The sequence below is a fragment of the Pelodiscus sinensis genome, chromosome 33 (assembly GCF_049634645.1).
Source record: "Pelodiscus sinensis isolate JC-2024 chromosome 33, ASM4963464v1, whole genome shotgun sequence".
In the NCBI taxonomy this organism is placed as follows: domain Eukaryota; kingdom Metazoa; phylum Chordata; order Testudines; family Trionychidae; genus Pelodiscus; species Pelodiscus sinensis.
Window position 1 is genome coordinate 5,382,841 of NC_134743.1, and position 23,118 is coordinate 5,405,958.

General features: G+C 46.0%; 1 protein-coding gene and 1 long non-coding RNA gene across 7 annotated transcripts in view; both read left to right on the forward strand.

Moving 5' to 3' along the window:
* Positions 1-13,517, forward strand: part of LOC102452695 (butyrophilin-like protein 2) — a 72,609-nt gene extending 59,092 nt beyond the window's left edge. For 4 of the 6 annotated variants that reach the window (XM_075914335.1, XM_075914333.1, XM_075914336.1 and 1 more), the window contains exons 23-31: positions 1,191-1,211; positions 2,091-2,111; positions 3,356-3,376; positions 4,562-4,588; positions 6,659-6,679; positions 8,731-8,751; positions 9,631-9,651; positions 10,896-10,916; positions 12,102-13,517. In XM_075914335.1, the coding sequence (XP_075770450.1) occupies positions 1,191-1,211; positions 2,091-2,111; positions 3,356-3,376; positions 4,562-4,588; positions 6,659-6,679; positions 8,731-8,751; positions 9,631-9,651; positions 10,896-10,916; positions 12,102-12,208 (281 nt within the window). In that variant the 3' untranslated portion in view covers positions 12,209-13,517. The remainder of the gene's footprint in view (positions 1-1,190; positions 1,212-2,090; positions 2,112-3,355; positions 3,377-4,561; positions 4,589-6,658; positions 6,680-8,730; positions 8,752-9,630; positions 9,652-10,895; positions 10,917-12,101) is intronic. The other 2 variants (XM_075914337.1, XM_075914338.1) reach the window with 2 other exon arrangements.
* A 678-nt stretch (positions 13,518-14,195) lies between these two features.
* Positions 14,196-22,760, forward strand: LOC142823367 (uncharacterized). The gene is made up of 5 exons (XR_012898593.1): positions 14,196-14,220; positions 16,272-16,292; positions 17,155-17,175; positions 18,416-18,436; positions 19,622-22,760. It is a non-coding gene; the product is annotated as an uncharacterized LOC142823367 (long non-coding RNA).
* The last annotated feature ends 358 nt before the right edge of the window (positions 22,761-23,118 follow it).

The window sequence follows — 23,118 nt, forward strand, 5'->3', positions numbered from 1 at the left end:
TCAGTGAGGGAAGCTGGGCAGGAAGGATTTCTTTAACTGCTGCCAGGGAAGTGAGTTTTGTCATTGGTCTGAGGAGAGTCTGCCTGGGGTGAGAGACCGGGACAGTTGAGAGGAAAGAAATGTTCATTAACCAACTATTCTGCCAAAACAAGGACAAACCAGCTGACACAAAGAGACATGTCCAGTTTGGTAAAGCAGTGGGTAGATGGCCAGGGAGCTTTTGCTTTGCTTTCTCACTGTGCTTTTATCAGAGAAATGTCGAACTGCTAATTCCAGATTGCACCATGTGGCCGTCGATAGACGTTAATCGACTCTTTGGGATTTAACACACTCCCCAAAGGGTGAAGCCTTGATAGAGAAGGGCCGGGGCATCCCCTTGCGTGGGAATCCCTTCTGGGAATTGAAAGGAATGTTCATTCCTTGCTCTGTGGCTGAGCGGGGAGCTCCCTTCACACAGCAGAGCGTAGAGCACCCGGGAATGCTCAGAGCAACAATATCTCTGCCAGAGGCCAGGCCAGACACCATGTGCTGGCGTTCTGTGCCTATCTGCAACGAGAGAGTTCTATTCTCCCTGCCCCTGGCAGCAGAGCACTGAGGGCGCTGTCCCCTTCCATGCCTAGAAACTCCAGGAAATGCAGTCAACACCTGGTGGTACTACGCTAGCAGGAGGTCCCCACAAGCCCACTCAACATTGCTGACATGTGGTTGAACTTCTCTGTGATAGTAATAGGTGGAATTTCTGTCTCAGTAAAGTCGTAGGCACTTGGCTATTGTAGCTCTGCATTCAACATGAAAGAAAACGTACATGAGAAAACATTGACCGTTGTGCGTGCAAATGCAACATCATTCCTTAACTAAATATTATCAAGACTCCTTCAAGCGCTGACACCCATTTTAGATTTGTGCCCTGTGGACTTCTTTTCCATTTAATTGTGACCGGGAAGGTTCTTGCCAACATTGTTAAACATGTCGGCGGCCTAATCTCTGGTCTAGTCTTCTGTGTAGAGGAATGGGCAAGTGATTAACCTCATAGAATGACTAGATGGCAAAGGCTCTTTCCTCCTTCCCATCATGGTAAATAGTTGTGGTAGTCAAGGAATAAAGCTTGTCCTTCTCACTCTACAGCTGGCTAATAAATAGAAGGACATTAATGATTTTTCTCTTTCCCTTTCTCCTGGGTTCTTTTCCAGAGCAACTCCAAAAGGAAATTGGTGAGTTTTCTGAATTACTCCCCAGCCATGAGCTCTGATGATGCCACGTGCAGCTAGAAAGTTGTTTTTTCACTTGTGTGGCTGGGAGATGTCTTGTGCCACAGGATCCCTTGTGCATCACAGGACATTAGAGAGCTGAGAAATTGCCAGTTTTCTGCAAAGCAGCGTGGGGAGGAGATGTTCCAGGACTCACTGCAGAGCCCCCTGAGAATGGCTGAAATTTAAAAAAAAAAAAAAAAAAAAAAAAAAAAAGACTCAGGATTCAGTCCTGCCGTCAGCCAAAGTTTTACTTGGACGTGGTAGATACCTACACAGGGTGACTAGCCCATCCCATCCTCCTTGCTGTCCATGCGAGTTCAACCATACGTCTAGCTTCAAGTATGGATGCAGAGTAAATCAAGGAACAGTTAGTTCATGAGTGAAAATTGTTCTGTGTTCCTTGTCCTCATTTACAAACGAGAGAAGAGTTCTTCTTTGAGGCCTTGTTGATCAGGTGTTCCAATCAGGTGTACCCCTATCATAGGCACAAGTGTTGGAAGATTTTCCTCTAGCAGCTCTCCTCAGGGTCAAGCCTGGAGCCTCCTATTTACCACTGCTGCCGTGACCCCTCCCTCAGAAGTGAATGTGGTTTTCACAGATGGGCTCTAGCGCAGACAGGCATTACTTTGGGGAAGTTCTCTGGCCTGTGTGATAGATGATAAGAGTGGTTCCTTCTGGCCTGAAATCTGAAGCTGTTCAATGTCTCTCCTGTTGCCTCAAAAATGTACTCCAAGAAAACCAGTACAGTTGTTGGCATTTTCACTGTTGGGTACATTCATTCTTGGCCCTTTTAATTCAGAAAGCGAAGTTGTAATAATGAAAGATTTGTTTCATTTTCAGGGAACTTGAAGGAGACAATAGGTAAGTCTGTGTCCTTTTTCATCCTTGTGAATTACCAATATGTGGAACTCCTGGGCTGTGTCCATGCTGCAGAGTTTTGGAAAAAACAGCTGGTTTGGCACAAAAACTTGCAGAGCGTCCACACTACAAGCCCGTTCTTGCGTAAGAGAAAGTACACTACATTGTAAAAACACAGGGATTTTTCTGCAAGACTTATTCCTCTCCCCACGAGGAATAAGAGATCTTGCGCAAAAAGACACATGTGGACAGGCAACAGGGGTTTCTTGCTTAAGATTCCCCTATGGCTAAAATGGCCATCGGAGCATTCTGGCACAAGAGAGCGACAACGTTTCCATGGACGCTTCTGTGCAAAAGCACCTCTCTCTTGTGCAAGAGCACATGGCAGTGTGGAGGCGGTCTTCTGCAAGAACTTTTTGTGCAAGATGCCTGCACTGTAGACATAGCCTTATGGAATGAAAAAAAAAAGGATTGATTTACAATTAAACCTCACTCATCCTTCCCACTATTGATGAAGCAGCTTCCCTGGCTTGAATTGTGCACACTATATACATGCATTAGCTATCTCTGAGAAGTCATGCTCATGTCTGTCCCCGGTTCTTATTTAAAACGTCCAAACCACAGCTTCGTGCACCAAAGCATAAATGAAATGCAGGTCTTGGTGATATGGCTGCTTTCCTGAAAGACACCTTGTAAGTAGAGGACCGTGGAGTGTCATACTAGATTCTTTGACAACGATGGTTGAACTTTTCTTTTATATTGTGGCATTTTTAAGTGAAGACCCTGAATTCTCCTCTAGGCAATGCAATTTCAAGCCACCGAATATCACATTAAAGAACATGGACAAATAAAAAAGATTGACCACGTTGAGTGAATCAAGAACACAATACGTTCAATAAATAATAGCACGAATCTTTCCATTGCTGACACCCATCTTAGGAGAGTTAGATTTGTGCCCTATTGACTTCTGTTCCATTTAAGCATGACTGAAAGTATTATTGCTGAAATTGCTAAATAAGTTTGGGATCTAATCTCTCTTCTGGTCTTCTGTGGAGAAAAATGGAAATGTGACCAACTCCTTAGAATAACTAGCTGGCAAAGGCCTTTCCTGCTCAATGGCCAATAGTCATCATCAATATTGGTATTAATCAAGGGCCAAAGTGTCCCATCCTCACTCTACAGCTGGCTAGTCCAGAGACGAACATTCATTATTTTTCTCTTTCTCTTTTCTCCGTCATTTTTTCCAGAGCAACTGCAAGAAGAAAATGGTGAGTTTTCTGAATTACTCCCCGATCATGGGCTCTGACAGTCCCACATGTAGCTAGAGTGTTACATGCCAACGTCCATGGGGGGAGGATCCCTTGTGCTGCGGGATCCCTTGCGCATTACAGAGCTGAGACCTTGCTAGCTTTCTGCAAATCAGTGTGGAGAGGAGATATTGCAGGGCTGTGTTGCCCAAGTATTGGGGGAGCATGCCTGTTCTATGGCAAATCTCTGGTTGTGGTAAGAAAGAGTTCAGTCCTGCCTAGGATGCTATCACTGACACCCGAAAAGCTCCTCACAACTCCTCTGAGAGATGGCAGAAGTGTCCTTCCCACCCCTCCAACTGGGAACCTACAACGCCTCCAGGATACCCAGAGGAGATCCTTGGAAGCTTCTTTTCAGTCTCCTGGCTTTCAGTGGAGCTCTGCGTGTTGGGTTCTGAGCCCCTGTCAGACTCTTGCCATGTCCCCTTTGGCTGCTGCTTTGTGCTGACACTTTAGAAAGTGGCAGGCTCCGTTAATATGGATGCGCTCCCTCAGACTCAGAGCCCCAGGGCTTTCTCTGGTGAGCTGTGGGAGGCCTCCCGGGGCCAAATAGTTCTAATTAGCTTCACTGGAGCATCCACGTTAATGTTATTTCAGACTTACAAGTTGAGGAATACCGTTCTTCCTCATGAAAAGCAGGACTACAGAGCTCAAATTCCAAGGCCCCTTATTCCTAAATAACAGACTTGAGATGTTTTACTTAAAGAATGGACATTGTGGGTCTTATTTCAGAGTTAGGTCCTTGTGTAGACCAGGACTACGTTTTTATGAACAGCCTCCTCTCTCCTTGTGAATGTTTGGGAACTCTGTCTCAGGTCATCCCACCACCCAGGAAAAATGTCAGCTGGGACTTCCAAGAACCTCTCAGCTGGAAGTTTCTTCAGCATCTTGTGGCCAAGGCAAGGGCGTGTGAATTCTTAGAGGAACGTTGGAGCAGCTTAGACTCACCCTAAGCAGAGCCCTTGAGAATGACAGAAATCGAAAGAGACTCAGGATTCAGACCTGCCCTGATTAGCTGTCAACAGAAGTTTGACCTTAACTCTTTGAGGAACAGGATTTCTGTCCAAGGTCTGTGTGTCTTAAGGACAAAAAGGAACAACCCAGTTAATACATGCACATTGTTTTATGTTTCTTGTCCTCCTTTAGAAAGGAAACCAGTGTTTCCAGAAGCAGGTAAGAGTTCCATTCTTCCATCAGTAAAAGTGAAATCTCTGCCTAAGGGGTTCCATCTGCTCTTGGAGCTGGATGGGTGATTACCAGATCACTAGGACATACTCGTGCTCCCTCTTACCTGGCTAGGCTGTGAAAAAAATGTGTCTTGTGGTTAATACAGGTCATGTGTGCAGCTCTGGGAGCTGGCCACTCCCAGTACCGTCCCAGCTAGACCCTGGGGGTGCATATACAGGGTGGCGAGCCCCACCGTCCTCCTCGCCGTCCGTGCCAATTTAGCCATCTCTTGGATGCAGGGAAAATGAATGAAAATCGTTGGATGTTTCTTGTCCTCATTTCAAAAAGGGAGAAGTGTTCCTCTTTGAGGGCTTGTTCACATCTGTTCCAATCAGGAGTACACGCAACCATGCGCACTAGGGTTGGAAATGTTTTCGTCCAACTGCTCCTTGCCATGGTGCCACTAGCTGCTGTTATATACCACCACTGCCCTGAGCCCTCCCTCAGTTCCTTCTGACCATCTGTGGAAGCATCGGAAGAGTCTCCTTCTTTTGCAATTAACAAGCCTCTCACTATCGAGCAAAACATTTCGATGAACTGCGTGTAAATTAATCATTTTCAGCCGTAAAATATATTTCTATTGAAGTGCAAAACGTAGCAGTTCGGAGTGGGTAGCCTCGCCTACCGTATTGGCCCTCCATGGCACCAGGGCATGCCGAAAGCCTAAGACTTTAAGTTTGGCATGGACGGCAAGAAGTTTATGCCCAATTGTGATTGTCATGACACCTGCCCGAGGTGCTTGTGTGAAGAGCAGCAGTCTGACTGCTGTAAGACTTGCAGAGGGTTCAAGCCCTGTATTAGGAAAGAGTGTGAATTCAGACGTAAGCAGTTCTTTATGCAAGACGCTCTTAGACCTTTAATTATGGCTCGTCAGGCACCCGGTGCAAGCTCCATTTGCAGTACTCCTATTTTGGTGTTGCAAATGGCGGTGAGATAGAACTCATGTGCAAAAGACTCTCAGCACAGAAGTCCTACAGCACTGGCAGGCACACTGGCCCCTCGACATCACTGGTACTACAGAAACTCCAAGAAGGGTGTTCCCAGCTAAGCTCCGCATACACTGCCATGTTTCCTGAATTCCACTTCTGCTGTGCCTGGTCCTATGTTACCTCAGAGCACTGGGTACCCTGCATGGTAGGAGGGGGATACTCTCTTCTCTTCTCATAAAGGAGATGCAAGTGAGGGGCAGTGAGGAGGTCCCTCAGGAGTAAAGAGGCAAGGGGTTCTACCCCCAGTCCATCTGCAGGGCCTCAACCAATACACAAGGAGTTCAAAATGAGAGGGACATACATTAATATCACCTTTCTACCATTGGAACCTTTTGATCTCCTCTTTCAACGTTTACATAGCCTAGTGAGCTACAGTTAAACGTAACCCCCCAGCGCTAGGTATTTAGGCATTTCTAACCCTCAGAATAGGAGGATTTTTCTGTCTAGCATGCTCTAACTGTTCATCGGGATGTCACAATGCACTTTTGCTGTTCCTGGAATCCCTGCAGCTAGAAATATTGGAGGGACCGGTTTGGACAATGGGGGGATAATGCATCTTGTTACTGTTGCTGACCCCGTGGTTTGCCCACACAAGGCAGTACAGCTCAGCCCTTAGCCTGTAGTCTCAATGGATAATCACCTTTCTGCCTAATCCTTTAACCAGGGAAGTTTCCGTCACTCTCACTGAATATTTGTTTTGTTTCCGAAAACCTACTGATGGCTATACAACGTCTTTGTCTTTTTTTTCTCTTCTGTGTAGTGTGTGAATACACACTTCTTTTCCTGACTTGTTATTGTCATGCTTAATGTAATGAAGCAAGATAGAAACTTGTTTTCCTACTATCTAGGAAGATGTCCATAGAATTAAGCAGTAAAATGTATAGCAATTGACGGCTCTTTCCCTTTCCCTGCCCATGACAATGTTTATGTCATTCAAGAAAGCCAGGATCTCATTCAGTATGTTCAAATGTAAGTCAAGGAACAAACACTGAACTGTTTTCTTCTCCTCCCCATTTGTCCTTTGCAGAGGAACTCCAGAGAGAAAAGGGTGAGTTGGCCTACATTCTTGGATAGTGACACAGCAAATGTCAGATCTCTTCCTCTCCTCCAACAGTTTCTAAGAGATCCGTTTGCAGCAGAGATGCCCCCATTGCACTGCCCATAGTCTGGAAAGGGGCGATTCTCTAGGTGACTCTGGAATTGTGCTATGTCAGGGAGGTGAAATCTCTCAGCAGCTTACACAGGAAGTCAGAGGGGGAGAGGTGCAAGAAGGGCATGGAAGGGAAAATACTCCCATGTTCCAGGAACTCAACGTGTCTGCTTAATGAAAAGGTTCTGGGGTAGGAGGAAGGACAGAGCTGACACTGTTGTGGTACTGTAATAAGAGAGCCCTTGCAGACGCTCCACCTCCTACCTCAGGGACGGAGGCAGAATAGACTTTCCCAATAGACTTCCATAAAAATGGGAAACCACGTGTAGTGCAGGGCTTCCAGGGGGGGCTCTGCAGCCATCACCGTGCAAGGGAAGTAACGATAGACATACTAGAACATTTACTAGAGCAGGGAAATAGAACCAAGTTCTTCTGGGTTTTCCCCCACTCAACAGATTTTTAGATCAACACCAGAGATGAGATTTGGCATGGCAATTTGTGTAATTTTTTTCAAAAGGGGAAAGGAGACAATAGTTCCATTCAGTGATGTCAAAGCAGAATAGGGGTTTCAGGGGAAAAAAATAGTACTGAATTCAAGATTTGACCCTTCATTCAGTGGAGTAGACTGAATTGGCCACATTTCCGGTGGTTCCGAATTTGATCCTGACCTACTGGGATCAAATCTGATAACAATGAAGGGCATATTTTGAGACGTGTTACTTCTTGAAGCCGTATTCAAGGAAGAGAAGGGTCATTTTATCAGTGAGGGAAGCTGGGCAGGAAGGATTTCTTTAACTGCTGCCAGGGAAGTGAGTTTTGTCATTGGTCTGAGGAGAGTCTGCCTGGGGTGAGAGACCGGGACAGTTGAGAGGAAAGAAATGTTCATTAACCAACTATTCTGCCAAAACAAGGACAAACCAGCTGACACAAAGAGACATGTCCAGTTTGGTAAAGCAGTGGGTAGATGGCCAGGGAGCTTTTGCTTTGCTTTCTCACTGTGCTTTTATCAGAGAAATGTCGAACTGCTAATTCCAGATTGCACCATGTGGCCGTCGATAGACGTTAATCGACTCTTTGGGATTTAACACACTCCCCAAAGGGTGAAGCCTTGATAGAGAAGGGCCGGGGCATCCCCTTGCGTGGGAATCCCTTCTGGGAATTGAAAGGAATGTTCATTCCTTGCTCTGTGGCTGAGCGGGGAGCTCCCTTCACACAGCAGAGCGTAGAGCACCCGGGAATGCTCAGAGCAACAATATCTCTGCCAGAGGCCAGGCCAGACACCATGTGCTGGCGTTCTGTGCCTATCTGCAACGAGAGAGTTCTATTCTCCCTGCCCCTGGCAGCAGAGCACTGAGGGCGCTGTCCCCTTCCATGCCTAGAAACTCCAGGAAATGCAGTCAACACCTGGTGGTACTACGCTAGCAGGAGGTCCCCACAAGCCCACTCAACATTGCTGACATGTGGTTGAACTTCTCTGTGATAGTAATAGGTGGAATTTCTGTCTCAGTAAAGTCGTAGGCACTTGGCTATTGTAGCTCTGCATTCAACATGAAAGAAAACGTACATGAGAAAACATTGACCGTTGTGCGTGCAAATGCAACATCATTCCTTAACTAAATATTATCAAGACTCCTTCAAGCGCTGACACCCATTTTAGATTTGTGCCCTGTGGACTTCTTTTCCATTTAATTGTGACCGGGAAGGTTTTTGCCAACATTGTTAAACATGTCGGCGGCCTAATCTCTGGTCTAGTCTTCTGTGTAGAGGAATGGGCAAGTGATTAACCTCATAGAATGACTAGATGGCAAAGGCTCTTTCCTCCTTCCCATCATGGTAAATAGTTGTGGTAGTCAAGGAATAAAGCTTGTCCTTCTCACTCTACAGCTGGCTAATAAATAGAAGGACATTAATGATTTTTCTCTTTCCCTTTCTCCTGGGTTCTTTTCCAGAGCAACTCCAAAAGGAAATTGGTGAGTTTTCTGAATTACTCCCCAGCCATGAGCTCTGATGATGCCACGTGCAGCTAGAAAGTTGTTTTTTCACTTGTGTGGCTGGGAGATGTCTTGTGCCACAGGATCCCTTGTGCATCACAGGACATTAGAGAGCTGAGAAATTGCCAGTTTTCTGCAAAGCAGCGTGGGGAGGAGATGTTCCAGGACTCACTGCAGAGCCCCCTGAGAATGGCTGAAATTTAAAAAAAAAAAAAAAAAAAAAAAAAAAAAGACTCAGGATTCAGTCCTGCCGTCAGCCAAAGTTTTACTTGGACGTGGTAGATACCTACACAGGGTGACTAGCCCATCCCATCCTCCTTGCTGTCCATGCGAGTTCAACCATACGTCTAGCTTCAAGTATGGATGCAGAGTAAATCAAGGAACAGTTAGTTCATGAGTGAAAATTGTTCTGTGTTCCTTGTCCTCATTTACAAACGAGAGAAGAGTTCTTCTTTGAGGCCTTGTTGATCAGGTGTTCCAATCAGGTGTACCCCTATCATAGGCACAAGTGTTGGAAGATTTTCCTCTAGCAGCTCTCCTCAGGGTCAAGCCTGGAGCCTCCTATTTACCACTGCTGCCGTGACCCCTCCCTCAGAAGTGAATGTGGTTTTCACAGATGGGCTCTAGCGCAGACAGGCATTACTTTGGGGAAGTTCTCTGGCCTGTGTGATAGATGATAAGAGTGGTTCCTTCTGGCCTGAAATCTGAAGCTGTTCAATGTCTCTCCTGTTGCCTCAAAAATGTACTCCAAGAAAACCAGTACAGTTGTTGGCATTTTCACTGTTGGGTACATTCATTCTTGGCCCTTTTAATTCAGAAAGCGAAGTTGTAATAATGAAAGATTTGTTTCATTTTCAGGGAACTTGAAGGAGACAATAGGTAAGTCTGTGTCCTTTTTCATCCCTGTGAATTACCAATATGTGGAACTCCTGGGCTGTGTCCATGCTGCAGAGTTTTGGAAAAAACAGCTGGTTTGGCACAAAAACTTGCAGAGCGTCCACACTACAAGCCCGTTCTTGCGTAAGAGAAAGTACACTACATTGTAAAAACACAGGGATTTTTCTGCAAGACTTATTCCTCTCCCCACGAGGAATAAGAGATCTTGCGCAAAAAGACACATGTGGACAGGCAACAGGGGTTTCTTGCTTAAGATTCCCCTATGGCTAAAATGGCTATCGGAGCATTCTGGCACAAGAGAGCGACAACGTTTCCATGGACGCTTCTGTGCAAAAGCACCTCTCTCTTGTGCAAGAGCACATGGCAGTGTGGAGGCGGTCTTCTGCAAGAACTTTTTGTGCAAGATGCCTGCACTGTAGACATAGCCTTATGGAATGAAAAAAAAAAGGATTGATTTACAATTAAACCTCACTCATCCTTCCCACTATTGATGAAGCAGCTTCCCTGGCTTGAATTGTGCACACTATATACATGCATTAGCTATCTCTGAGAAGTCATGCTCATGTCTGTCCCCGGTTCTTATTTAAAACGTCCAAACCACAGCTTCGTGCACCAAAGCATAAATGAAATGCAGGTCTTGGTGATATGGCTGCTTTCCTGAAAGACACCTTGTAAGTAGAGGACCGTGGAGTGTCATACTAGATTCTTTGACAACGATGGTTGAACTTTTCTTTTATATTGTGGCATTTTTAAGTGAAGACCCTGAATTCTCCTCTAGGCAATGCAATTTCAAGCCACCGAATATCACATTAAAGAACATGGACAAATAAAAAAGATTGACCACGTTGAGTGAATCAAGAACACAATACGTTCAATAAATAATAGCACGAATCTTTCCATTGCTGACACCCATCTTAGGAGAGTTAGATTTGTGCCCTATTGACTTCTGTTCCATTTAAGCATGACTGAAAGTATTATTGCTGAAATTGCTAAATAAGTTTGGGATCTAATCTCTCTTCTGGTCTTCTGTGGAGAAAAATGGAAATGTGACCAACTCCTTAGAATAACTAGCTGGCAAAGGCCTTTCCTGCTCAATGGCCAATAGTCATCATCAATATTGGTATTAATCAAGGGCCAAAGTGTCCCATCCTCACTCTACAGCTGGCTAGTCCAGAGACGAACATTCATTATTTTTCTCTTTCTCTTTTCTCCGTCATTTTTTCCAGAGCAACTGCAAGAAGAAAATGGTGAGTTTTCTGAATTACTCCCCGATCATGGGCTCTGACAGTCCCACATGTAGCTAGAGTGTTACATGCCAACGTCCATGGGGGGAGGATCCCTTGTGCTGCGGGATCCCTTGCGCATTACAGAGCTGAGACCTTGCTAGCTTTCTGCAAATCAGTGTGGAGAGGAGATATTGCAGGGCTGTGTTGCCCAAGTATTGGGGGAGCTTGCCTGTTCTATGGCAAATCTCTGGTTGTGGTAAGAAAGAGTTCAGTCCTGCCTAGGATGCTATCACTGACACCCGAAAAGCTCCTCACAACTCCTCTGAGAGATGGCAGAAGTGTCCTTCCCACCCCTCCAACTGGGAACCTACAACGCCTCCAGGATACCCAGAGGAGATCCTTGGAAGCTTCTTTTCAGTCTCCTGGCTTTCAGTGGAGCTCTGCCTGTTGGGTTCTGAGCCCCTGTCAGACTCTTGCCATGTCCCCTTTGGCTGCTGCTTTGTGCTGACACTTTAGAAAGTGGCAGGCTCCGTTAATATGGATGCGCTCCCTCAGACTCAGAGCCCCAGGGCTTTCTCTGGTGAGCTGTGGGAGGCCTCCCGGGGCCAAATAGTTCTAATTAGCTTCACTGGAGCATCCACGTTAATGTTATTTCAGACTTACAAGTTGAGGAATACCGTTCTTCCTCATGAAAAGCAGGACTACAGAGCTCAAATTCCAAGGCCCCTTAGTCCCAAATAACAGACTTGAGATGTTTTACTTAAAGAATGGACATTGTGGGTCTTATTTCAGAGTTAGGTCCTTGTGTAGACCAGGACTACGTTTTTATGAACAGCCTCCTCTCTCCTTGTGAATGTTTGGGAACTCTGTCTCAGGTCATCCCATCACCCGGGAAAAATGTCAGCTGGGACTTCCAAGAACCTCTCAGCTGGAAGTTTCTTCAGCATCTTGTGGCCAAGGCAAGGGCGTGTGAATTCTTAGAGGAACGGTGGAGCAGCTTAGACTCACCCTAAGCAGAGCCCTTGAGAATGACAGAAATCGAAAGAGACTCAGGATTCAGACCTGCCCTGATTAGCTGTCAACAGAAGTTTGACCTTAACTCTTTGAGGAACAGGATTTCTGTCCAAGGTCTGTGTGTCTTAAGGACAAAAAGGAACAACCCAGTTAATACATGCACATTGTTTTATGTTTCTTGTCCTCCTTTAGAAAGGAAACCAGTGTTTCCAGAAGCAGGTAAGAGTTCCATTCTTCCATCAGTAAAAGTGAAATCTCTGCCTAAGGGGTTCCATCTGCTCTTGGAGCTGGATGGGTGATTACCAGATCACTAGGACATACTCGTGCTCCCTCTTACCTGGCTAGGCTGTGAAAAAAATGTGTCTTGTGGTTAATACAGGTCATGTGTGCAGCTCTGGGAGCTGGCCACTCCCAGTACCGTCCCAGCTAGACCCTGGGGGTGCATATACAGGGTGGCGAGCCCCACCGTCCTCCTCGCCGTCCGTGCCAATTTAGCCATCTCTTGGATGCAGGGAAAATGAATGAAAATCGTTGGATGTTTCTTGTCCTCATTTCAAAAAGGGAGAAGTGTTCCTCTTTGAGGGCTTGTTCACATCTGTTCCAATCAGGAGTACACGCAACCATGCGCACTAGGGTTGGAAATGTTTTCGTCCAACTGCTCCTTGCCATGGTGCCACTAGCTGCTGTTATATACCACCACTGCCCTGAGCCCTCCCTCAGTTCCTTCTGACCATCTGTGGAAGCATCGGAAGAGTCTCCTTCTTTTGCAATTAACAAGCCTCTCACTATCGAGCAAAACATTTCGATGAACTGCGTGTAAATTAATCATTTTCAGCCGTAAAATATATTTCTATTGAAGTGCAAAACGTAGCAGTTCGGAGTGGGTAGCCTCGCCTACCGTATTGGCCCTCCATGGCACCAGGGCATGCCGAAAGCCTAAGACTTTAAGTTTGGCATGGACGGCAAGAAGTTTATGCCCAATTGTGATTGTCATGACACCTGCCCGAGGTGCTTGTGTGAAGAGCAGCAGTCTGACTGCTGTAAGACTTGCAGAGGGTTCAAGCCCTGTATTAGGAAAGAGTGTGAATTCAGACGTAAGCAGTTCTTTATGCAAGACGCTCTTAGACCTTTAATTATGGCTCGTCAGGCACCCGGTGCAAGCTCCATTTGCAGTACTCCTATTTTGGTGTGGCAAATGGCGCTGAGATAGAACTCCTGTGCAAAAGACTCTCAGCACCGAAGCCCTACAGCACTGGCAGGCACACTGGCCCCTCGACATCACTGGTACTACAGAAACTCCAAGAAGGGTGTTCCCAGCTAAGCTCCGCATACACTGCCATGTTTCCTGAATTCCACTTCTGCTGTGCCTGGTCCTACGTTACCTCAGAGCACTGGGTACCCTGCATGGTAGGAGGGGGATACTCTCTTCTCTTCTCATAAAGGAGATGCAAGTGAGGGGCCGTGAGGAGGTCCCTCAGGAGTAAAGAGGCAAGGAGTTCTACCCCCAGTCCATCTGCAGGGCCTCAACCAATACACAAGGAGTTCAAAATGAGAGGGACATACATTAATATCACCTTTCTACCATTGGAACCTTTTGATCTCCTCTTCAGCTTTTACATAGCCTCGTGAGCTACAGTTAAACGTAACCCCCCCAGCGCTAGGTATTTAGGCATTTCTAACCCTCAGAATAGGAGGATTTTTCTGTCTAGCATGCTCTAACTGTTCATCGGGATGTCACAATGCACTTTTGCTGTTCCTGGAATCCCTGCAGCTAGAAATATTGGAGGGACCGGTTTGGACAATGGGGGGATAATGCATCTTGTTACTGTTGCTGACCCCGTGGATTGCCCACACAAGGCAGTACAGCTCAGCCCTTAGCCTGTAGTCTCAATGGATAATCACCTTTCTGCCTAATCCTTTAACCAGGGAAGTTTCCGTCACTCTCACTGAATATTTGTTTTGTTTCCGAAAACCTACTGATGACTATACAACGTCTTTGTCTTTTTTTTCTCTTCTGTGTAGTGTGGTGAATACACACTTCTTTTCCTGACTTGTTATTGTCATGCTTAATGTAATGAAGCAAGAATAGAAACTTGTTTTCCTACTATCTAGGAAGATGTCCATAGAATTAAGCAGCAAAATGTATAGCAATTGACGGCTCTTTCCCTTTCCCTGCCCATGACAATGTTTATGTCATTCAAGAAAGCCAGGATCTCATTCAGTATGTTCAAATGTAAGTCAAGGAACAAACACTGAACTGTTTTCTTTCCTCCCCATTTGTCCTTTGCAGAGGAACTCCAGAGAGAAAAGGGTGAGTTGGCCTACATTCTTGGATAGTGACACAGCAAATGTCAGATCTCTTCCTCTCCTCCAACAGTTTCTAAGAGATCCGTTTGCAGCAGAGATGCCCCCATTGCACTGCCCATAGTCTGGAAAGGGGCGATTCTCTAGGTGACTCTGGAATTGTGCTATGTCAGGGAGGTGAAATCTCTCAGCAGCTTACACAGGAAGTCAGAGGGGGAGAGGTGCAAGAAGGGCATGGAAGGGAAAATACTCCCATGTTCCAGGAACTCAACGTGTCTGCTTAATGAAAAGGTTCTGGGGTATGAGGAAGGACAGAGCTGACACTGTTGTGGTACTGTAATAACAGAGCCCTCGCAGACGCTCCACCTCCTACCTCAGGAACGGAGGCAGAATAGACTTTCCCAATAGACTTCCATAAAAATGGGAAACCACGTGTTGTGCAGGGCTTCCAGAGGGGGCTCTGCAGCCATCACCGTGCAAGGGAAGTAACGATAGACATACTAGAACATTTACTAGAGCAGGGAAATAGAACCAAGTTCTTCTGGGTTTTCCCCCACTCAACAGATTTTTAGATCAACACCAGAGATGAGATTTGGCATGGCAATTTGTGTAATTTTTTTCAAAAGGGGAAAGGAGACAATAGTTCCATTCGGTGATGTCAAAGCAGAATAGAGGTTTCAGGGGAAAAAAATATTACTGAATTCAAGATTTGACCCTTCATTCAGTGGAGTAGACTGAATTGGCCACATTTCCAGTGGCTCCGAATTTGATCCTGACCTACTGGGATCAAATCTGATAACAATGAAGGGCATATTTTGAGACGTGTTACTTCTTGAAGCCGTATTCAAGGAAGAGAAGGGTCATTTTATCAGTGAGGGAAGCTGGGCAGGAAGGATTTCTTTAACTGCTGCCAGGGAAGTGAGTTTTGTCATTGGTCTGAGGAGAGTCTGCCTGGGGTGAGAGACCGGGACAGTTGAGAGGAAAGAAATGTTCATTAACCAACTATTCTGCCAAAACAAGGACAAACCAGCTGACACAAAGAGACATGTCCAGTTTGGTAAAGCAGTGGGTAGATGGCCAGGGAGCTTTTGCTTTGCTTTCTCACTGTGCTTTTATCAGAGAAATGTCGAACGGCTAATTCCAGATTGCACCATGTGGCCGTCGATAGACGTTAATCGACTCTTTGGGATTTAACACACTCCCCAAAGGGTGAAGCCTTGATAGAGAAGGGCCGGGGCATCCCCTTGCGTGGGAATCCCTTCTGGGAATTGAAAGGAATGTTCATTCCTTGCTCTGTGGCTGAGCGGGGAGCTCCCTTCACACAGCAGAGCGTAGAGCACCCGGGAATGCTCAGAGCAACAATATCTCTGCCAGAGGCCAGGCCAGACACCATGTGCTGGCGTTCTGTGCCTATCTGCAACGAGAGAGTTCTATTCTCCCTGCCCCTGGCAGCAGAGCACTGAAGGCGCTGTCCCCTTCCATGCCTAGAAACTCCAGGAGATGCAGTCAACACCTGGTGGTACTACGCTAGCAGGAGGTCCCCACAAGCCCACTCAACATTGCTGACATGTGGTTGAACTTCTCTGTGATAGTAATTGGTGGAATTTCTGTCTCAGTAAAGTCGTAGGCACTTGGCTATTGTAGCTCTGCATTCAACATGAAAGAAAACGTACATGAGAAAACATTGACCATTGTGCGTGCAAATGCAACATCATTCCTTAACTAAATATTATCAAGACTCCTTCAAGCGCTGACACCCATTTTAGATTTGTGCCCTGTGGACTTCTTTTCCATTTAATTGTGACCGGGAAGGTTCTTGCCAACATTGTTAAACATGTCGGGGGCCTAATCTCTGGTCTAGTCTTCTGTGTAGAGGAATGGGCAAGTGATTAACCTCATAGAATGACTAGATGGCAAAGGCTCTTTCCTCCTTCCCATCATGGTAAATAGTTGTGGTAGTCAAGGAATAAAGCTTGTCCTTCTCACTCTACAGCTGGCTAATAAATAGAAGGACATTAATGATTTTTCTCTTTCCCTTTCTCCTTGGTTCTTTTCCAGAGCAACTCCAAAAGGAAATTGGTGAGTTTTCTGAATTACTCCCCAGCCATGAGCTCTGATGATGCCACGTGCAGCTAGAAAGTTGTTTTTTCACTTGTGTGGCTGGGAGATATCTTGTGCCACAGGATCCCTTGTGCATCACAGGACATTAGAGGGCTGAGAAATTGCCAGTTTTCTGCAAAGCAGCGTGGGGAGGAGATGTTCCAGGACTCACTGCAGAGCCCCCTGAGAATGGCTGAAATTAAAAAAAAAAAAAGACTCAGGATTCAGTCCTGCTGTCAGCCAAAGTTTTACTTGGACGTGGTAGATACCTACACAGGGTGACTAGCCCATCCCATCCTCCTTGCTGTCCATGCGAGTTCAACTATATGTCTAGCTTCAAGTATGGATGCAGAGTAAATCAAGGAACAGTTAGTTCATGAGTGAAAATTGTTCTGTGTTCCTTGTCCTCATTTACAAACGAGAGAAGAGTTCTTCTTTGAGGCCTTGTTGATCAGGTGTTCCAATCAGGTGTACCCCTATCATAGGCACAAGTGTTAGAAGATTTTCCTCTAGCAGCTCTCCTCAGGGTCAAGCCTGGAGCCTCCTATTTACCACTGCTGCCGTGACCCCTCCCTCAGAAGTGAATGTGGTTTTCACAGATGGGCTCTAGCGCAGACAGGCATTACTTTGGGGAAGTTCTCTGGCCTGTGTGATAGATGATAAGAGTGGTTCCTTCTGGCCTGCAATCTGAAGCTGTTCAATGTCTCTCCTGTTGCCTCAAAAATGTACTCCAAGAAAACCGGTACAGTTGTAGGCATTTTCACTGTTGGGTACATTCATTCTTGGCCCTTTTAATTCAGAAAGCGAAGTTGTAATAATGAAAGATTTGTTTCATTTTCAGGGAACTTGAAGAAGACAATAGGTAAGTCTGTGTCCTTTTTCATCCTTGTGAATTACCAATATGTGGAACTCCTGGGCTGTGTCCATGCTGCAGAGTTTTGGAAAAAAACAGCTGGTTTGGCACAAAAACTTGCAGAGCGTCCACACTACAAGCCCGTTCTTGCGTAAGAGAAAGTACACTACATTGTAAAAACACGGGGATTTTTCTGCAAAACTTATTCCTCTCCCCACGAGGAATAAGAGATCTTGCGCAAAAAGACACATGCGGACAGGCAACCGGGGTTTCTTGCTTAAGATTCCCCTATGGCTAAAATGGCCATCGGAGCATTCTGGCACAAGAGAGCGACAACGTTTCCATGGACGCTTCTGTGCAAAAGCACCTCTCTCTTGTGCAAGAGCACATGGCAGTGTGGAGGCAGTCTTCTGCAAGAACTTTTTGCGCAAGATGCCTGCACTGTAGACATAGCCTTATGGAATGAAAAAAAAAGAAAAAAAAAGGATTGATTTACAATTAAACCTCACTCATCCTTCCCACTATTGATGAAGCAGCTTCCCTGGTTTGAATTGTGCACACTATATACATACATTAGCTATCTCTGAGAAGTCATGCTCATGTCTGTCCCCGGTTCTTATTTTATACGTCCAAACCACAGCTTTCTGCACTAAAGCATAAATGAAATGCAGGTCTTGGTGATATGGCTGCTTTCCTGAAAGACACCTTGTAAGTAGAGGACCGTGGAGTGTCATACTAGCTTCTTTGACAACGATGGTTGAACTTTTCTTTTATATTGTGGCATTTTTAAGTGAAGACCCTGAATTCTCCTCTAGGCAATGCAATATCAAGCCATCGAATATCACATTAAAGAACATGGACAAATAAAAAAGATTGACCACGTTGAGTGAATAAAGAACACAATACGTTCAATAAATAATAGCACGAATCTTTCCATTGCTGACACCCATCTTAGGAGAGTTAGATTTGTGCCCTATTGACTTCTGTTCCATTTAAGCATGACTGAAATTGCTAAATAAGTTTGGGATCTAATCTCTCTTCTGGTCTTCTGTGGAGAAAAATGGAAATGTGACCAACTCCTTAGAATAACTAGCTGGCAAAGGCCTTTCCTGCTCAATGGACAATAGTCATCATCAATATTGGTATTAATCAAGGGCCAAAGTGTCCCATCCTCACTCTACAGCTGGCTAGTCCAGAGACGAACATTCATTATTTTTCTCTTTCTCTTTTCTCCGTCATTCTTTTCCAGAGCAACTGCAAGAAGAAAATGGTGAGTTTTCTGAATTACTCCCCGATCATGGGCTCTGACAGTCCCACATGTAGCTAGAGTGTTACATGCCAACGTCCATGGGGGGAGGATCCCTTGTGCTGTGGGATCCCTTGCGCATTACAGAGCTGAGACCTTGCTAGCTTTCTGCAAATCAGTGTGGAGAGGAGATATTGCAGGGCTGTGTTGCCCAAGTATTGGGGGAGCATGCCTGTTCTATGGCAAATCTCTGGTTGTGGTAAGAAAGAGTTCAGTCCTGCCTAGGATGCTATCACTGACACCCGAAAAGCTCCTCACAACTCCTCTGAGAGATGGCAGAAGTGTCCTTCCCACCCCTCCAACTGGGAACCTACAACGCCTCCAGGATACCCAGAGGAGATCCTTGGAAGCTTCTTTTCAGTCTCCTGGCTTTCAGTGGAGCTCTGCGTGTTGGGTTCTGAGCCCCTGTCAGACTCTTGCCATGTCCCCTTTGGCTGCTGCTTTGTGCTGACACTTTAGAAAGTGGCAGGCTCCGTTAATATGGATGCGCTCCCTCAGACTCAGAGCCCCAGGGCTTTCTCTGGTGAGCTGTGGGAGGCCTCCCGGGGCCAAATAGTTCTAATTAGCTTCACTGGAGCATCCACGTTAATGTTATTTCAGACTTACAAGTTGAGGAATACCGTTCTTCCTCATGAAAAGCAGGACTACAGAGCTCAAATTCCAAGGCCCCTTATTCCTAAATAACAGACTTGAGATGTTTTACTTAAAGAATGGACATTGTGGGTCTTATTTCAGAGTTAGGTCCTTGTGTAGACCAGGACTACGTTTTTATGAACAGCCTCCTCTCTCCTTGTGAATGTTTGGGAACTCTGTCTCAGGTCATCCCACCACCCAGGAAAAATGTCAGCTGGGACTTCCAAGAACCTCTCAGCTGGAAGTTTCTTCAGCATCTTGTGGCCAAGGCAAGGGCGTGTGAATTCTTAGAGGAACGTTGGAGCAGCTTAGACTCACCCTAAGCAGAGCCCTTGAGAATGACAGAAATCGAAAGAGACTCAGGATTCAGACCTGCCCTGATTAGCTGTCAACAGAAGTTTGACCTTAACTCTTTGAGGAACAGGATTTCTGTCCAAGGTCTGTGTGTCTTAAGGACAAAAAGGAACAACCCAGTTAATACATGCACATTGTTTTATGTTTCTTGTCCTCCTTTAGAAAGGAAACCAGTGTTTCCAGAAGCAGGTAAGAGTTCCATTCTTCCATCAGTAAAAGTGAAATCTCTGCCTAAGGGGTTCCATCTGCTCTTGGAGCTGGATGGGTGATTACCAGATCACTAGGACATACTCGTGCTCCCTCTTACCTGGCTAGGCTGTGAAAAAAATGTGTCTTGTGGTTAATACAGGTCATGTGTGCAGCTCTGGGAGCTGGCCACTCCCAGTACCGTCCCAGCTAGACCCTGGGGGTGCATATACAGGGTGGCGAGCCCCACCGTCCTCCTCGCCGTCCGTGCCAATTTAGCCATCTCTTGGATGCAGGGAAAATGAATGAAAATCGTTGGATGTTTCTTGTCCTCATTTCAAAAAGGGAGAAGTGTTCCTCTTTGAGGGCTTGTTCACATCTGTTCCAATCAGGAGTACACGCAACCATGCGCACTAGGGTTGGAAATGTTTTCGTCCAACTGCTCCTTGCCATGGTGCCACTAGCTGCTGTTATATACCACCACTGCCCTGAGCCCTCCCTCAGTTCCTTCTGACCATCTGTGGAAGCATCGGAAGAGTCTCCTTCTTTTGCAATTAACAAGCCTCTCACTATCGAGCAAAACATTTCGATGAACTGCGTGTAAATTAATCATTTTCAGCCGTAAAATATATTTCTATTGAAGTGCAAAACGTAGCAGTTCGGAGTGGGTAGCCTCGCCTACCGTATTGGCCCTCCATGGCACCAGGGCATGCCGAAAGCCTAAGACTTTAAGTTTGGCATGGACGGCAAGAAGTTTATGCCCAATTGTGATTGTCATGACACCTGCCCGAGGTGCTTGTGTGAAGAGCAGCAGTCTGACTGCTGTAAGACTTGCAGAGGGTTCAAGCCCTGTATTAGGAAAGAGTGTGAATTCAGACGTAAGCAGTTCTTTATGCAAGACGCTCTTAGACCTTTAATTATGGCTCGTCAGGCACCCGGTGCAAGCTCCATTTGCAGTACTCCTATTTTGGTGTGGCAAATGGCGCTGAGATAGAACTCCTGTGCAAAAGACTCTCAGCACCGAAGCCCTACAGCACTGGCAGGCACACTGGCCCCTCGACATCACTGGTACTACAGAAACTCCAAGAAGGGTGTTCCCAGCTAAGCTCCGCATACACTGCCATGTTTCCTGAATTCCACTTCTGCTGTGCCTGGTCCTACGTTACCTCAGAGCACTGGGTACCCTGCATGGTAGGAGGGGGATACTCTCTTCTCTTCTCATAAAGGAGATGCAAGTGAGGGGCCGTGAGGAGGTCCCTCAGGAGTAAAGAGGCAAGGAGTTCTACCCCCAGTCCATCTGCAGGGCCTCAACCAATACACAAGGAGTTCAAAATGAGAGGGACATACATTAATATCACCTTTCTACCATTGGAACCTTTTGATCTCCTCTTCAGCTTTTACATAGCCTCGTGAGCTACAGTTAAACGTAACCCCCCCAGCGCTAGGTATTTAGGCATTTCTAACCCTCAGAATAGGAGGATTTTTCTGTCTAGCATGCTCTAACTGTTCATCGGGATGTCACAATGCACTTTTGCTGTTCCTGGAATCCCTGCAGCTAGAAATATTGGAGGGACCGGTTTGGACAATGGGGGGATAATGCATCTTGTTACTGTTGCTGACCCCGTGGATTGCCCACACAAGGCAGTACAGCTCAGCCCTTAGCCTGTAGTCTCAATGGATAATCACCTTTCTGCCTAATCCTTTAACCAGGGAAGTTTCCGTCACTCTCACTGAATATTTGTTTTGTTTCCGAAAACCTACTGATGACTATACAACGTCTTTGTCTTTTTTTTCTCTTCTGTGTAGTGTGGTGAATACACACTTCTTTTCCTGACTTGTTATTGTCATGCTTAATGTAATGAAGCAAGAATAGAAACTTGTTTTCCTACTATCTAGGAAGATGTCCATAGAATTAAGCAGCAAAATGTATAGCAATTGACGGCTCTTTCCCTTTCCCTGCCCATGACAATGTTTATGTCATTCAAGAAAGCCAGGATCTCATTCAGTATGTTCAAATGTAAGTCAAGGAACAAACACTGAACTGTTTTCTTTCCTCCCCATTTGTCCTTTGCAGAGGAACTCCAGAGAGAAAAGGGTGAGTTGGCCTACATTCTTGGATAGTGACACAGCAAATGTCAGATCTCTTCCTCTCCTCCAACAGTTTCTAAGAGATCCGTTTGCAGCAGAGATGCCCCCATTGCACTGCCCATAGTCTGGAAAGGGGCGATTCTCTAGGTGACTCTGGAATTGTGCTATGTCAGGGAGGTGAAATCTCTCAGCAGCTTACACAGGAAGTCAGAGGGGGAGAGGTGCAAGAAGGGCATGGAAGGGAAAATACTCCCATGTTCCAGGAACTCAACGTGTCTGCTTAATGAAAAGGTTCTGGGGTATGAGGAAGGACAGAGCTGACACTGTTGTGGTACTGTAATAACAGAGCCCTCGCAGACGCTCCACCTCCTACCTCAGGAACGGAGGCAGAATAGACTTTCCCAATAGACTTCCATAAAAATGGGAAACCACGTGTTGTGCAGGGCTTCCAGAGGGGGCTCTGCAGCCATCACCGTGCAAGGGAAGTAACGATAGACATACTAGAACATTTACTAGAGCAGGGAAATAGAACCAAGTTCTTCTGGGTTTTCCCCCACTCAACAGATTTTTAGATCAACACCAGAGATGAGATTTGGCATGGCAATTTGTGTAATTTTTTTCAAAAGGGGAAACGAGACAATAGTTCCATTCGGTGATGTCAAAGCAGAATAGAGGTTTCAGGGGAAAAAAATATTACTGAATTCAAGATTTGACCCTTCATTCAGTGGAGTAGACTGAATTGGCCACATTTCCAGTGGCTCCGAATTTGATCCTGACCTACTGGGATCAAATCTGATAACAATGAAGGGCATATTTTGAGACGTGTTACTTCTTGAAGCCGTATTCAAGGAAGAGAAGGGTCATTTTATCAGTGAGGGAAGCTGGGCAGGAAGGATTTCTTTAACTGCTGCCAGGGAAGTGAGTTTTGTCATTGGTCTGAGGAGAGTCTGCCTGGGGTGAGAGACCGGGACAGTTGAGAGGAAAGAAATGTTCATTAACCAACTATTCTGCCAAAACAAGGACAAACCAGCTGACACAAAGAGGCATGTCCAGTTTGGTAAAGCAGTGGGTAGATGGCCAGGGAGCTTTTGCTTTGCTTTCTCACTGTGCTTTTATCAGAGAAATGTCGAACGGCTAATTCCAGATTGCACCATGTGGCCGTCGATAGACGGTAATCGACTCTTTGGGATTTAACACACTCCCCAAAGGGTGAAGCCTTGATAGAGAAGGGCCGGGGCATCCCCTTGCGTGGGAATCCCTTCTGGGAATTGAAAGGAATGTTCATTCCTTGCTCTGTGGCTGAGCGGGGAGCTCCCTTCACACAGCAGAGCGTAGAGCACCCGGGAATGCTCAGAGCAACAATATCTCTGCCAGAGGCCAGGCCA